We start from the raw sequence: 16,361 nt of genomic DNA, 5'->3' as shown, positions 1-16,361 counted from the left end.
TCAATGATCAGTCCCCTCCCCATGTTTCTTGGCTGGCAGAGCCTGCGCCCCATAATAAAGACTGGGATGGACCAATGCTTGCTTTCCTTGCAGCTAGGGTGGTCAGAGGACCCATAAGGAGAAGTCTTCTGGAGGTGGGGGGAAGGGCATACACATGAGGGAGGCTCCTGCAACCCCCTTTCTGGCTTTGGATGTCACTGTGGGAGAACATGATGTGGAGCTGCAGACAGTTTGTGCTCACGAGGGGAAGGCAAAGTGAATCTTAGAGATGCCAACCCAGTGGTGATGTTACTGAGCAACTGAACTCACCCTGGGCCTGTCTGTCTTTGAAAGACTTGATAATACGGAAAAAAGAAATCTCTTATCATTTAACTTTTCAGTCGAGGATTCTGTTACTTGCTGCTGAAGACATCGTAACAGGTTCAGCATCAAAAGCCTGGAGCTCCAAATGGTCATTTTACTATCATTGCAAAAACCTGACTGTGAATGAGGCCAATAAAGAGGAAAGCAGAGTGAAAGGGTAACTTGAACACCTGGATCCAGCCATGCCTGAAGTCCTATGTATAACCCAGACTCGCCACGTTCAGGGGTCTTTTGATTCTGTTTATGGCTTATGGTAGTTTGGGCTATAGTTTGTCTCCTGTAATCAAAATGGTCCTTGATAATGTGATTTTTTTTTAAATGAAGTCCCAGAGAGATCAATTAAGTTGTCCAGGGTCACCCAGCCAGTTAATGAAATGCATATTTGACTGAATGTGGAGCCCGCATGTTCCGACCCACCTTTCTGGTCCCAGAGAGGACACCAGCCCCAGGTGGGATGAGACCCACAGTGTGTGTTTATTCTGGCATCGAGAGTAGCAGCAATACGGGGTGGGGGTGGTGGTGATCAGCCAGACGCGGGGTGTGGTGACAGAAGGGCAGACACAGGTTGTGTGTGTCCGGGGGGACACGGAGGATTGGTCCACTGACATTCATGATGAGACCAAGGGTCAGGACACCAAATCTTGGACAAACAGCAAAGGGACAGCGAGACAGACGGACAGACAGTTTGGAGGCAGAGGATCCCCCAGACATGCACGGCCCCTCACCTCAAGGGGGAGCCCAGGAAGGGAAGACAGACACAGTGGGGACTGAATGTCCCCCACCCTGAAACAGGGAGCTGGGCCTGCCTCCCACCCTCGCGCTTTCGGGGCAGGAAGGACAGCAGGCCCAGGGCGGCCCTGCACCACGCAGCTCGGACGTTATGGCTTCGAGGAGATGAATTCACGGTCCGGGCAGAAAAGGATGGGGTCCTCAGGGGGCCTGGGCTGATCCTGGGTCTAGGCCAGACCTGTAGAAAGGGGCAAGGGGAGGCAGAATCAGCGATGGCAGGGGCCAAGCCAGGGACCCGCAGCAGCTCCATCACCATCCCGGGGACCCAGGAGTCCCAGGCCCGAGCCCTCTGCCCTCAGACCAGGAGCCCGGCCCCCAGACCCCTCCTCCCTCGGACCCAGGAGTCCAGGCCCCGGCCTCTCTCCCTGGTCTGTGCTCCTCACCCCTCACTCTGAGTTCTCTTTCTCTGATAGTCCTTTGCTGCCTTTCGTGAAGCTGGTCAAAGTCTTTTCCTGAAGACAGAAATCCAGAAGGTTGCAGTTGGGGGACAGAGGCAACCAATCAGCAAGGGTAAGACCTCAGTCCTGTTTCACTACTCATAAGGTTCTTTTTTCACTCAGCTCTGAAGTGATGGGGCAAGGGGTGTTTTCACCCTGTTCTACTGAAGCGGAAACTGAGAGTCGAAGAAGAGAAGTCACCAGAAATATGGGGAGAGGTGAGGCTGGTGGGGAGCCAAGGCGGGGAGGGGCTGGGAGTGGGGCGGTGGGTCAGCTCTGGGTACAAAGACCTCCTGGGGCAGGGGGGCCCTACAGAGCATTAATGGCCTAAACTCAAGGTCAGGGCTGTGTCCAACTTCTCCCTGTGTCTCCAGGAAGCTTCCAGAAAAGTTTGTGGAATGAATGAGTGAATTAGGAGAAGAGTAAGTGACAGAAGTAGGGGGGCTGGGACTAGGGAGGCAGCAACTGGGTACAAAATTGCACAGAGCCCCAAAACTCAGGAATGAAGATAAATAAAATTTTGATATAATCATTTTTTTTAATTTTTTAAAAAGAAATCCATGATGAAAAAAGTATCAACATTTCAAATAAAAGCTAATCCTGTGCCATATCACAGCCTAAGACAAAAGAAAAATGTGTGTCCCTATATACTTGTTTTTACATATTGTTTTTAATGGTTAATTTGGGGGGGGCATTTAAAAAGGTTGAGAAAATATTGAAAAAAAAAATGGCAAGAAAGGATGGATATTCCCAACATTATTTTAAATTTAGATCTTTTATTTATACCCCAAAGGTCATTTTAGTTTCCTGGTTTTAATGGAAACAAATTCATCCACCCTGTTTTCAAAATCTATTTTTTTGCTTTGCTGTTTTTCAAATGAGAGGCCAGGCGTGTTGGGCAATTTACCTTGGTGAAGTGGTGATCTTAAATGATTTTTAATTAAAAAATTATCACACTTCTCACTGTGACCCACAAGGCCCCACGGGGTCTACTGCCTGCACCCCCCCATCCCTCTTTGCCCTCCCCTCCACCCCTGCAGCCTCCAGCTCTCGGCTCTGGCTCCCTGCCCCTGGCTTCACCTGCAACCTCCCCCACACCCTCATCTGAGCTGGCTGCCTCCCCACCTCCAGCCCTCTGCTCAGTGCTCACCTCCTTGGAGAGCCCCTCTGATCCCCTAATCTAATGGGCACCCCCTCCATGCACAGCCACCCACCCACCCAGGTCCCCTGGACCTCTGGAACTTTCACCCTTCTGGACAACAGTCCACAAAATAAAAACAAAAAAACCACCCTGCCACCCTGAACTTGACGTTGGCTGCTCTATGATGAAATTTTCTGTTCTAGTCTACTTAATTAAGTCTTTATCATTTTTTAAAAATTGCCGCACCCTGCTCAGGCAACCACAATCCACTAATTTTCACAGCCGGCTCTTTACAAAACCCTGCTGCAGCCGGTAGCTCCGATTCTCTTCCTTATTTCTACCGAGCCTCGTGGGTCCTAGCAGTGGCTGGTCACGTGCTGAAGAGACGCACGGACCCTCCCCTGGATGCACAGCCCGGGTGAGAAAAGCGCGGCACAGAAAGGCTCAGCGACTTGCTCCAAGTCACACAGCGGAAGTGGCCGGCGCGGGGATTCCCGCCACCCGGCCGGGGCGCACCCACCTCCACGAGCTGGTGCCAGTGCTCCACGGGCTTGCGGGGGTTGGCCAGCATCTCGGCCCAGTGCTCGCGGCCGTGCGCGTCGGCGGCGTCGGGGCCCACGCGGCACACGCCGATCACCTCGTTGTGCCCGATGCTGGGGGGTGCGGGCGGTGAGCGCCAGGGAGGGGCGGGAGCGGGGCCCGGCGCCCCTCCCGCCCCCCGGCCGCGCCCCCTCACCAGTCGTAGTCCACCACCGCGATGCTGAGCCCCACGTTCTCCACGCTCTCGGGGGCCACGTCGAAGACCAGCGCCTCGTTGTACGTGGGGTTCAGCGTGTTCTTCTTGATGGAGGTTTTCCGCTTCTTCAGGCGCCGCCCCTCGCTGATCAGAGAGGCCTTCACGTAGGGGTCTGGGGGCGGGGACGGAGAGTGTGGAACGGGGACTCCCCAGAGGCCCCAGCCCTAGGATCCGGGCCGCCAGCCCCCTCCTCCCTCGGACCCCGGGGTCCAGGCCCCCAGCCGCCTCCTCCGTCAGACCCGGGAGTCTGAGCCCCCTCCTCCCTCAGACCCAGGGGTGCAGGCCCCCAGACGCCTCCTCCGTCAGACCCGGGAGTCTGAGCCCCCTCCTCCCTCAGACCCAGGGGTGCAGGCCCCCAGCCGCCTCCTCCGTCAGACCCGGGAGTCTGAGCCCCCTCCTCCCTCAGACCCAGGGGTCCGGACCCCCAGCCCCCTCCTCCCTCAGATCCAGGGGTCCAGGCTCCCAGCCCCCTCCTCCCTCAGACCCAGGGGTCCAGGCCCCCAGCCGCCTCCTCCGTCAGACCCAGGAGTCTGAGCCCCCTCCTCCCTCAGACCCAGGGGTGCAGGCCCCCAGACGCCTCCTCCGTCAGACCCGGGAGTCTGAGCCCCCTCCTCCCTCAGACCCAGGGGTGCAGGCCCCCAGACGCCTCCTCCGTCAGACCCGGGAGTCTGAGCCCCCTCCTCCCTCAGACCCAGGGGTCCGGACCCCCAGCCCCCTCCTCCCTCAGATCCAGGGGTCCAGGCTCCCAGCCCCCTCCTCCCTCAGACCCAGGGGTCCAGACCCCCAGCCCCCTCCTCCCTCAGACCCAGAAGCCCGGCCCTTTTCCCCCTGGGACCCACCTGAGAAGCCGGTGAGGTCCATCGCTTTGAGGTTAGAGGCTTTGATGACAGTCACGGTGAGGCGCCCGGCCGTGGGGAGGTAGCAGAGTGAGAAGTTGAGCTCCCCAAGATCTGCCTTTTCCTGCGGTTGGGGAAAGGGGTGAAGCGGTGCCCAGCCCAGGTGCCCCCTGCTGCTCCCCGACTCCCTCTCCCGTCCCTGGCTCCTCCCTGCCACCCAGGCTCAGGCTTCCAGTCCACTCAACCATCGCACTCGGCCCAGGCCTGGCAGCCCCGCAGCTGCCGCCTCCCCACCCACCCTCCAGGATGTCACAGCCTATTTGTTCTGCAGGGAGGATGGGAAGGGGCTGGAGGGGAAGGAAGGGAGAGAGAGGCCAAAATGTGGAGAGAGATACAGCTAGGAAGACACAGGGAGAGACCCAAAGCTAGAGAGACCCAGAGGGGTCCCAGGAGCTCCCAGACCCCTAAAGCCCCGGGTAGATGCTCCTCCTGGGTGACCGCATAACGCCACCCCCTGACAGCAATTTGTGTGACAACCTAGACTGGGAGCCCCCGAGGACTGCCTGGGGTCCCCAGGTCCTGATCCTGGAAAAAAGTTGTTGAAGGAATGAGTGAAGAAATGAATGAAGACATGAAGTGATTAGGGGATGAGGAAATGAGAGATGCCAGACACAAGGAGACACAGAGGGGTGCCCTCGGGTGGGATGCCGGGGTGCAGATGGGGGCTGGGGGGACAAACAGTGGCCCTGGGAGCGGGAAACCCTGGCACCAGGCACCCAGTTCAACAATGTCATTGCACAGATGGGGAAACTGAGGCTCAGAGAAGGGAAGGACCTTGAGCATGGTCACCAGTGGGCAGGGCCAACCCTCTCCTGTTGTGAAGACAGAGCTCAAACGCCCCCTCTGTCCCCCACATAGACACACACTGGTCTCCCAAGTTGGCTGTCCATGGGCCTGAATGGGGAGGGCTGCAGAATTGTAGGGTCTAGGTTTTGGGGTGTGGAAGGGGTCAGGATACCCCCATGAGGACCAATAAGCAAGTCTGGTGGAGGGAGGGGGGACGTCTAGGAAAAAGAGGTGCCAGGGGGCAAAGCTCATAAGACAAAGAGGGGCCAGTGCAATGCCAGGGCCTGGGGACCCCAGGGTGCCTGAGAAAGGAAGTGTCAACATATCAGAGTTTGGGAGTCACGGGATGGATAATTCACAAATTCAAAGATTGGGGGTTTCTGGGGTTTAGGGAGTCTGGGAATTGGGAAGTCAGGAGGTAGACAGTTAAGGAAGTTGGAAAAACAAAAGCCGGGAAACTCTGGGCTCAGAAGGTTGGAAGGTCAGAGGGTAGAGGTCATGGGGTCACAGCCTGAGGTTGAGATTGGGTGAGGCAGCTGGGTGGGGGGTGGTGTGTGTCTTGTGTCATCTTGACGGTCACCATCAAAAGGCAAGGGGGGGTGTCAGCTGTTGCGGAATCTGGGGTCAATACGTGACCAAGTGGGGGGCATGGATGGCCAGTCTCCAAGGCTGTTCATGCTTGTATGTTGAGATATTTCCCAACGCCATAAATTTTAAACAAAAAAGGAGCCAGGGGATGAGCAGTTAGAAGGTCACGAGGCCTGGGGCTGCACATGGAGGGGCCTGGGACCCCCAGGGTGGGGAGGGAGGGCAGGTGGGGGGAGGGGCTGCTGGAGTCAGGGGGCACTGACCGAGCCGCCCTCCACGATGTCCCTCCAGAGCGGGCGGTCAGGGGGCTGCTCGGCCAGCTCCAGGAGATTGTCCAGCACCACCTGGCCGATGAGGTCGTGCCGGGAGAAGCGGTCGAAGTCGTAGACGCTGAAGTGCAGTTTGCGCTGGGCCAGCTCGGCCAGGGGCACCGAGAACTGGAAGGTCTCATTGAACACGGGGTTCAGTGTCTTCCTGTGCACCTGGCGGGTGGGCAGGTAAAGGAGATGGCACTGCACCCCCAGGGCTCTCCTCCCTCAGATCAGGAGTCCAGACCCCAGCCTCTTCCCTCAGACCCAGGCGTCCAGGCCCCCAGCCCCTCCTCCCTCAGACCCGGGGTTCCGGGACCCCCATGCCCGCCCGCCACGCCATACCTTGGTCTGGAACTTTTTCTTCCGGTCCGGCAGCAGGTAGATCTTGACGTAGGGGTCCGAGAAGCCATTGGAGTCCTTGGCAGGGAGGTTCAGGGCCTGCAGGACGCGCACCACCAGCTGGTCGGAGCCGTAGAGGTAGCGCAGGGCGAAGCTGATGCGGCCGCAGGGCGCCCCCGCCTCTCCGGCCCCCGGGGCCCCACCGCCCCGCCGGCCGCCCGTCCCCGTCCCCTGGTACAGCTCGGGCTTGATCTGCCCGATGAGCTTGGCCTTTTCCTCGCCGCCCGGCAGGGGCAGGGGTAGGGCGGGCGGCCGTTCCTCACTGCCCGGGTCCGGCTGGGGGATCAGGGTCTGCTGGGTGAGGGGCCGCGGCAGGGCTGGGTACCTGCGGGGAGGTGGGGAGACCAAGGTGGGGTCAGCACCTGCTACCTGGGCCTGCCCCGGAAAATCGGGAAGCCCTCCTGCCTCCTCCCTCTCAGCTTCCTTTTCTGACTGCCAATAAGCACCGGTGAAGCCCCGGACTCCCTCTTCAGCCATCCCTTGGTGTCTTCTCCCCTCCCCCCTCACTCACACCCTTTCCTGGACACCTTGGCTAACCCCCAGGTTCCCAAGACTACCACCAAAGCACGGTTCTGCCCCAGCCCCACCACCACCCACCAGACCCCACACACCCTCACCACTATCCCCCTCCACTGAGCTCAGTGCCATGCTCCAAACCTGCTCCTTCTCTGGGTCTGCTGTGGTCCACCTAGACCTGCAGATCACCCTCACCGCCTCTTCCTCACTCCCCAAATCCTTTCTCTCTTGTTTCCAGAGTTTCCCCATCCTTGCAGCCCCTGCCCAGCTGGGGCCTCATCCCCTCCTGCAGGGACCGTTCCACCATGGGGGACAGTTTGGATGACAAGGCCCCTGGCAATGGCAGAGCTCAACAGGCATGGCTACCCTGCAGCCCCGGCATGTGCTGAGAAGCAGGCCTAGGGCTGGGGACATGGGAGGGCTCCAAGCTATGGAGAAGGGTGCAGAGGGAGAGATGACACCAGTTGTGGGTCATCTGACCTTTTCCTTGCTCTCAGAATGACTTTGAGCAGGTCATTTATCCCTCTCTGAACCTCAGTTTCTCCATCTGTATAATGGGGGTGGGGTGCCCAGCCCCGGGAATCCATTAGCCTCTGGATTCCCGGGGACCTCCAACTCTGATTCCCCTGGCCAGCTCCTTGGGAGGTTGTTTTCCCCTGGACGCCACCCCAGGACCCAGATCAGCTCAGCGTCGCCTCCCACCCCCTCCTCTCCCAGATTCCTCGCCTCGGGACGCCCCACCGTCCACCCAGGCACACAGCCAGCTTTCTGCCCCCAGATTCCCTCCATGTCACCCCCTCCTCTCCATCTCCATGGCCCCAGCCCTGGCTTGGGCCTCGTCCTCTCCTGCCTGCACTCTCAGCCTCCAGTCTGCCCCCACATGGCCCCAGACCTGCTCACAGCCCTCCATGGCTCCCCAGTGCCCCCTGGACAAAGACCCAGTCCCTCAGACTGGCACTTGAGGCCTTGTCTGGTCCTCCCATGTCCACAGCCTCCTCCCTCATGTTTCTGTTTTTGAACTTTCTCTCCTGCCCCGGTGAGGCAGTTCCTAGAAGGCACCATGACCTCCTTGCCCTCTCCCCTTTGCACAGGCTGTTCCCTCTGCCTGGAATACCCAGCTCACACCCAACCTGTTTGCCTGGCTAACCCGTCCCTCCAGGTCTCAGCCGAGACACCGCCACCTCCAGGAAGCCCACACCCCCTCCCAGATGGGGTAGGTGGCTCCTCGGCCACCCCCCAAGCTGCTGTACTTCCACACTGACCTACCCCGGTGGGGACAGCATACTGGACAGTCTATTTCCCCCAGACTGTGAGTGACGGCAAGGCCGGGCAGTTCTGCCGGGCTCACCCCCTTTCTCCCAGCACCGGCTCAGACCTAGCTCACATCAGGCACTCAAAATATATGTGCAGAATTGGAATGATGCACAAATGAACCCCAGGCCACACTGCTGCCCTTGGCTTGGGGTGAAAGGGATGAATTGCCTTCGCCTCAGGTCTTGGGGGTTCAGCCCCATTCTCCTTCACCTTCTTGGCCCTGGAGTCCAGCTTCCCAGCCCCCTCCTCATTCAGACTCAGGCATCAGGAACCCTCCAACCTCAGACCCAGGAGTCGGGGACCCCAGTCCCTTCCCACCCCAGAACCCAGGACTCTGGATCTCCAGTCTTCTCCTCCCCCAGGACTCAGGAGAGACATAGATGGGAAACAGACACAGTGGAGGAGCAGGAGTTCCGAGTGGACCCCCAGCCCAGTTGCCTCTCTCACCTGGTGGTTGGTGCCAGGCTTGTGACTTGCTGATGTGACTGGGCACTGGGCAAGCCCCCACTGGGGGGCAGCAAGAGCAGTCCTGAGCCTGCCCCGCCCTCAGAGGGCAGCTCAGGGGACGTCTGGCTCGGTTTGACCCCAGCAGCCACCACGGCCGCTGCAGCCTCAGGATATGAGTCCATGTCCAAGTAAGAGGGGTCAGGGGGGTCCGAGCCCCCCAGACTGCCCGGCTCGAGCAGCTCAGCGAAGGGCGGGTGGTGGGCAGTGTGGGCGTGGTGATGTGGGCCACCCAGGAGAGGGTGGCCCCCCAGGCCAGCCCCCAGGTGGTGCCCACTGCTGCCTACCAGGCCTGCCAGCCCGACCCCAGGGCCTAGGTCCTTGCGCAGGGGGCCACCGCCCACTGCAGAGCCTCCCTTGTCCCGCCAGGGCACCCAGCACAGCTTCCAGGACACGAAGAGGGAGACGCCCAGGAGGACAATGCCACAGAACGTCACGATGACCGACAGCAGGCTCACGGAGATGTCTGGAGAAGGTGAGGACAGAGGTCAGGGTTCAGAGGTCATCCATCCACAGCTGTCCCCAGAGAGCCAACCCTTAGTATTTGCCACCCATTGTGCAAAGCACTTTACATGTATCGCTTAATTTAAACTCCACAACCCCAAGAGGGAGGTGTCTATATACCCATTTTAAAGAGGAGGAAATGGAGGCACAGTGAAGTTCAGTGACTTGTTTATATAAAGGCAGTAAATGACAGAGCTAGGATTTGAACCCAGCAGTGTGTCCAGCAGTGTGTGTCCAGATTTTATTTTCTTAATCGCTAGCCCACACTGCCTCTCTCTAAGAGGATATAACATCTCAGGCATCTGGCTGTGTGGCCTCAGGAACATATCTTAACCTCTCTGAGCCTTAGAGTCTTCTTTTGCCAAAGAGGAAGAAATCAGTCCTCCCTCTTAGAGTGGTTTTAAGGAATGCAGAAAGTAAATGGCCTGAATGCCTGCATGATATGATAGCGAACTTTTATAGATTGATGACTGTATTATTAACACCTTCCGTAGAAGTCATCTGCCCAAAGTCACACAGCTAGTAAGTGGTGGTATCAGGATTTGAACCTGGGATGCTTAGATCCAGAACCCATGCTCTTAACCATTACACTACAGCACCTCCCAGCAAGTGCTAGATGCTATTATGTATTATGCTATAACACTTTCCAATAAACTGTACTTCCTATGTGAATTTTTACTAGAAAAGTAAATCCTATTGCTGCTGCCCCATGCATCCCAAACCACCCACACCATAGCTGATGCTACTGGATGCTGCTATGTGTTGATATGCCTTTCATGGAAACCTGTGTGCAGCCCAATTCCTTGCAAACAAAGGTTTCCAGCTCATTCAATAATTGGTACCAGGAGTGGGGTTTTTCAGAAAAGACCTTTAAGGAATTGTGATTTGGGGGGGCAGTGGGGGCAAGGGGGATTGACTCCTGGGTCTAAGCTAAAGGGCAGGGAGCAATCCCACTCCATCCAGACTGCAGATTCTGATGGGGAAGCAGGTAACTGAGCCACTGCCAGCCAGAGCAACCAATGGCCTGGCTATGTACTGTCAGTCCAGGTGATGTGCTGTGGGAAGGGGGTTCCTTCTGGTCCTGGACTGTCCCGTGAACCTACATAAGTCAACAGGCCACAGTGTAATCCTCATGAGAGACTGTATCCCATTTTACAGATGAGAAAACTGAGGCTGTGAGAAACAGGAAGTGATCCCGCAAGGCCATGGACCAGGCAGTAGTAGAACCCCAAGTCTCATACTCCCCACTTCAATTGCTCCTTCCTAAGTGACCAACATCTGCTGAGGGTTCTGGGGCCCTGGGGGCCTGTTAGAAACCCGAGGCAAGGGCTTTACCAGCCTCCTTTCTTCCCTTCCACCCTGAACATGAGAAAAATTGAGGAAGGGGGTGATTTGAGGGGAAGGGCAGAGAAAATGGGAGAAAAATTGAGCAGATCTTTTCCCCCACTGCCAGCCTGATCCTGACCCTCCTCTCCCAGTCAAAGCTTCCATCCTTCAAGCCCTGACAGACTTCCCACTCCTGTCTGCTCAGACCAGGCGCAATGTGGGCTTGGGGGAGCCGTGCAGTTGAGCAGGAAAGGGTTAACCGTAACCTTGCCCAAAGAAAGGTCCGGGTCCTGACCGGCTTCTGGGAGGTGCCCTCTGAGCCCTGGGCCTGTCCTGCATGTGTTTACCTGGGGACTTGGGACACGCCCCCTCATCTGATGCTAGTGATGTGATTTTTGACGGGGGCCCTGGGCCACGTGGTAACAGGGGTCGGTGACCGAGGTCAGCCACGCCCACGTGACTGGCTCCCAAGAAAAATCCCACAACCCCAGGCTTGGGCGAGCTCCCCTGGTTGGCAATACTCTGTGTGCATTGCCACATGTCAATGCCATCGCCTGAAGCCCCCTGGGAGAGGATGGTTGGTAGCTCTGGAAGCTTTAGAAGCTCACACCTGGTCCCTCCTGGGCCTTGCCCCAGGCACTTTTTTCCTTGGCTGATTTTAAGCTGGATTCTTTTGCAGTAATAAACCAAACCCTTGAGTATAATAACAGCATTTCTGAGTTCTGCAAGTCCTTCTAGAGAAAGACTGCGGGAGCCTGAAACCTAGCAGTGTACCAGACAACTCTGGGTCAAATTCTGGCTCCGCTACCTTCAGAGGGTGTGAAACTCTGAGCAAACAACAGCAACTCTTCTGTAAAAAAGAGGTCTAACGGCAGAGCCCATCTCACAGCATTGTCACCGAAGCCCTGCCCTGGTCCTCGGCGAGGGTGACTGTTGTCACAGCCTCCCAGCCCATTCTCCCTAGGGTTAAGGGACTGATAACATTCCCTGGTTCTCAGAGCGCCACTGCTCCCTAGCTGTGTGGCCTAGGGTAAGTGGCTTCACCCTCTGAGCCTCGGTTTCCTCCATTGGAAGTGGGGATTATCTGTACCCCAGAGGGTCATTAAGAGTAGTCGGTGAAATGTGCAAAGGAGCTGGCGAGCTGCTTGATGCACAGGACGTGCTCAATCAGTAGATCCCAACACGTACTGAAGGGCCACTGTGTGCCTGCACTGCTGTAAGCGCGTCACGTGTGTTATGTCATTTGAGTCTCTCAGATGTTCTGTGAAATAGTCACTATGATTGTCCTCATTTTCCAGATGAGGAAACTGAGGCATGGAGGCAGAGTCACTTGCCTAAGTTGCCCTGTTAGTAACAGGGCAGGTCGATTTGAACCCAGACAGTCTGACTCAAGAGCCTGTGCTTTTAACTACCATGCAAATGCACAAAGATATCTGAAGGGGATATTTGGGGAGTGGGGAGGGGGGCACAGGGCAAAAAAACAAAAGGTCAGGGGTTGAATGGACCACACAGCTCCTTCTCTTTAAACCAGAGGGTTAGGGAGCCAACAGCAGGCAGGATAGAGGCAAGACTCTAGGATGGACTAGCCTGCCCGGAATCTCCAAACACCCTGGCTGTAGCATAAGCAGGGGGCTAGCCGAGCGGTTGGGGGTGCTGACCTGCATCTGGGCCCCGGGGGTAGCCCCGGATCCTCAGGTCGTTGAATTCCTGGCACCTGTCGCTGGTGTCGGTGTCTCGGACCCGCGCGCAGAGGTCTGAGACCAGGATGAGTGCCCGCCGGCAGAGGTCATCCTCATAGTCTCCTGACATGGTGGCCGGTGGGTCCTGTGCTCGCGAGGGGCCGGGCAGGGGTGCAGATGGGGAACAGGGTTGGGGGGCGGAGCAGGGGTGCAGAGATAAAGGGTGGAAAGAGGAAGAGACAGAAGGAAAGGATAGACAAGGGGACAGAGATTAGGGATGATTGGACAAGGGGACGGAGGTTAGGGTGGACAGACAGGAAGGCAGAAACAGGGACAGGACAAATAAGGGGACAGAGATTTGTGTGAATGGACAAGGCAACAGGAATAGGGCAAATGGCCTTAGGGGAAGAGACAGGGAAGGCCAAAGGGCAGAGATGAAGGATGCACAAATATAAAAGGGGTGGGGAGATAAGAAGACGAAGATTAGGGGTACACAGACAGAGGGACAGAATTTAGGAATGGACAGGTGATGGATGTTCCTTCATTCAACAAATATTCCTTGAGTGCCAACCACACGTCAGGCAATGCGCTGCCCACAGCAGATACAGCAGATTGTGAGAAGTGTCCCCAAAAGGACAACCGGGGGGATGTGACTCAAAGGGACTGGGAAGAGGGTGGTCGGAGGCTCCCTGAGATCTGAAGGGAGACATGGGGCTGGCTGTGGGCAATGGGGTGAGGCAGGGAACAACATGCCAAGAAGTGGGAACAGCATCAGTGGGGACCTAAGGCGGGAAGAGGCTTGGAGCCCAGGAAATGGGAAGTAGGAGGATTGGGGTGGACAGGGTGAGGACCAGGAGAGAGGGGTGGAGAGGGGCAGGTGTGGACGTGGCTGGGGACGCAGGGAGCTGCAGGATGGAGAGAGAGGGACGGTGGGAGAGATGAGGGAGGAAGGCAGAGATCATGGGAAGGGCAAACTGGGGCCCAGGGCAGAGGGACAGATGAACACACAGAAGGAAAGCTGAGGATGGAGACTTGGGACGACAGCGATAAAGTATGGGCTGGAGAGATGTGTGGACAGAGGGGAAGCAGGGAGGAGCGAACGGGAGTGTGGACAGAGATATCTTCGAGAGAGAAGAAACAGTGGCGGGCAGAATGGATGGAGTGCAGAAATAAAGGAGAGAAAGACAGACAGATGAGGGCCAGAAATCACAGATGGACAAGGGAAAGAGGAGGCTGGGTGGATGGACATGGGTCCAGAAAGGAAGTAAGGATGGAGGCATAAATGAGAGGGAACCAGGAGAGAGCGATGAGTTGGAAGGGGGGGGCGGTGCAGGGGAAATCAGGGACAGACGGATCTGGGCTCACGGATGGACAGGTGCCGTGGGGGGTGCGGGCGGTGCAAAAGGCCGGGACTCGGAGACAGGCATGGTCTGACTCACCTGCTCTTATCCCTGCTGGATCCTGGGAGGCAGCGGAGGCGGCGGCGGGCGGCAGCCCATGGGGGATGTAGGGCAGACGAGGGGCTGCGGACCCGTCCCCACGCGCCGGGCGCTGGGAGGGGTGCTGGATCTGGAGACCGTAGCCTGAAGAAACAGCTCAGTCCGAGCCGCACCTCCTGCCCTACCAGGCCAGTTGCCTGACCCCAGGCGACCCCCGGGGATCTAGCAACCCCCTCCACCTCTGGGCCCCCAGCTCCTGTTGAGAGCCTAGAGACTACAACTCCCGGCAGACCTCGCGCTCGCGCTGCTGCGGCTTCATAGACCCGGCGCCGCAGGGGCTGCTGGGAATTGAAGTCCTTACCGCCTCTCCGGCTGCAGAGATGGGAATTTTGAGGGAGGTAGCCGGGGCGGGGAGGGGGGTCGGTTAGCATGCCGGGGTCCCAAGGCGCCGCAGGGGAGGGGGGCGATATCCGTGACCTCGAGAGGCCACGGATTTCTAAGTCCTTGGGGAGCCATGGAAAGGGCAAAAGACTGCCACGCCGGGGTACGGTTGGGCGAGAGGTGGGGTACACCCAGGTGTTCCGGGACCCCCCTTCTAGACCCACGTGCCCCTCCCCCGGGGCGGCCAGCAAGCGCTGCAGCACTCCCACTCCGCGGCCCGGGATCCGCGCCTCGGCACCTCCCCCGCCCCCACGCGCCGGAGCGCCCCCCGGGGCAGGGCTGGGGCGGGGGCTGCGGCAGGGGAGGGGGAGGAGCGGACTCACCCGGAGCCGCCGCCGCCGCCGCCGCCGCAGCCCCGCGCGCCCGCCGCGGTGCCCGCTCGGCTCCTCCCCGCGCCCCTTGTCGCAGGTCCGCGGCTCCTCCCCCTGCACCCCCTCCTTCCTCGCCTTCCAACGTGCGGCCAGAAAGCCGGAATCGCGCGGCCGCAGCCAGGAAGGACGGAGATTTCCCGGGATCAGAGACCCGGTGCGCTTCCACAGCGGGGGACCCACAGATCTAGGGTCACGACCCGCTGCCCCCCGCCAGGAGCCAGAAGTCCGGGCCCCCAGCCTTCTCCTCCCCCAGGACTCAGGTGTCTGGGGTCCTAGCCCCTGCATTCTCGGATCTAGGAATCCGCAGCCCCTCCTTCCTCAGACCCGGGACTCCAGGCCCCTCTCCTGAGCCACTCTGAGCGAGGGTGGTGGGAGGGAAGGCGGAGACTCCGAGATAGATGCGGAGAATCTCGGCCAGGTGGGGAGGCAGCAGCAGAGACGGGGGTTCGAATCCTGCCTGCGAGCACCTGGGCTCTGAGTCCCAGCTTCCGCCTCAGCCAAACGTAGACAGTACAGTCTGTTTCCTAAGGGGCCAAGAGCTTTGCAAAATGAGTCAGTATAGATAAATCATTGGCACCAAGTAGGTGCTTAATAAATATTTCGTAAAAGCAGCACAGGAAAGTTACTGATGCATTAATAGCGCTTAGTGAAAATTGTCGCTGCAATGACCACTGTTGTCCCGGGCTTGTGTTAAGTGCTTGAAAGCATTTCCTCATTTAATCTTCACTTCCGCCCTAGGAGGGCGTCCTATTATGTTATTTCCATTCCCCAGGACACCACCGAGGCCCGTGGAGGTTAAATCCCTTGGGGGAAGGTTGTAGAGGTCCTAAGTGGCAGAGCTGAGATTTGCTCCCCAGATCTACAGAGTCACCGCGACAGCTTGGAGGGGTGACTGGGAGGCCCCACAATCTCCCTCCACAGCGACACCCACATAAACATAATCTCTAAGTTTAAAAGAAAAAAAATGCTTGCTTCTACTGCAAAAGCAACTTTAAGGCAAATCTCCCAGCCTCCCCATAATCAAATCACTCCTCCACAGATGCTGCCTTTTATACATATATATATATTTTATTTTTAACTTTTATTGGTGGATCATTTATTTAGAACACCCCCCAAAAATACGAATACTGCTTTTTTATGCAGAAAGGAGAATATGTCAAATGAGTCTTCTTTTAAGAAAAGTCATTTCCATCCAGTCCCAGGAATTGCTTTTCATTGTGGGATTCACATTGCAGTAACACATATGCACCCATTTCAGGCAGAAAAGCACACTTGAACTTTAGATAATTATTCACTATTTTTGTGAAACCAACGTTCTTCTTCCCACATTCTTCTTTTATAACCCGTTCCGGCACTACTTGTAAAAGCTTCTTTCATCAAATTAATTTGTATCCTCTTTCATTAGAATTTGATGTTTCCATGATCTTTAATTAAACTGCGGCTACCCTGTGAACTGTTATTTGTATACATTTTGCAGCTATTATCACACTGTAGAACCTTCCAGAAATGCCTTCCGGGTTCACCCTGAGCCCCATCTGCATTCTCCCAGATGGACCTGTATTGCACTCAGGCGAGCTCACGTGGGTGACGCTCACAAGTGTGTGCACACAGCTCTCACAGCCAGATCCCCGCCCCCAGCTGGGCCCCTCCCAGAGAGGCAGCCCTGAAGCCCGGGGAGGGGGAGCAGGGGGACATTCAGGAGGGCGCCTCCACCAGGCCCCCACTCAGAGGTGTGCGTAGGTGGGCCCACCAGCCTGAGGC

The 16,361-nt window shown here is 57.4% G+C and overlaps 1 protein-coding gene across 2 annotated transcripts; it reads right to left on the bottom strand.

Annotated features, from left to right (window-relative positions):
* Nucleotides 1-818: 818 nt before the first annotated feature.
* SYT3 (synaptotagmin 3) lies at nt 819-14,597 on the bottom strand. Of its 2 annotated transcripts, XM_037820321.1 has the most exons (11): nt 14,553-14,597; nt 13,789-13,932; nt 12,329-12,494; nt 8,784-9,306; nt 6,450-6,831; nt 6,060-6,278; nt 4,366-4,486; nt 3,467-3,638; nt 3,251-3,383; nt 1,536-1,604; nt 819-1,330 (listed from the first exon to the last, which is right to left on the bottom strand). In XM_037820321.1, exons 3-10 carry the CDS (start codon nt 12,477-12,479, stop codon nt 1,539-1,541), a joined length of 1,767 nt encoding a protein of 588 aa, XP_037676249.1. In that variant the 5' UTR covers nt 12,480-12,494; nt 13,789-13,932; nt 14,553-14,597; the 3' UTR covers nt 819-1,330; nt 1,536-1,538. The 2 variants fall into 2 exon arrangements, with proteins under 2 accessions (XP_037676249.1, XP_037676248.1); XM_037820320.1 differs by lacking the exon at nt 14,553-14,597 and having other exon boundaries at nt 13,789-14,488.
* Nucleotides 14,598-16,361: the final 1,764 nt, after the last annotated feature.

Source organism: Choloepus didactylus, chromosome 27 (genome assembly GCF_015220235.1).
Source record: "Choloepus didactylus isolate mChoDid1 chromosome 27, mChoDid1.pri, whole genome shotgun sequence".
NCBI classification, from domain to species: Eukaryota; Metazoa; Chordata; class Mammalia; order Pilosa; family Megalonychidae; genus Choloepus; species Choloepus didactylus.
This window is presented reverse-complemented; position numbering and strand designations above follow the sequence as displayed.

What these genes read in the sequence shown, in the direction of transcription:
- SYT3 (XM_037820321.1), bottom strand. Translation starts at nt 12,479, where the DNA reads ATGTCAGGAGACTATGAGGATGACCTCTGCCGGCGGGCACTCATCCTG. An exon ending in ACATCGTGGAGGGCGGCTCG is followed by an intron (nt 4,487 to 6,059) that starts GTCAGTGCCCCC and finishes CCCCAACCGCAG; the next exon opens with GAAAAGGCAGATCTTGGGGA. An exon ending in GGACCTCACCGGCTTCTCAG is followed by an intron (nt 3,639 to 4,365) that starts GTGGGTCCCAGG and finishes CCCCGCCCCCAG; the next exon opens with ACCCCTACGTGAAGGCCTCT.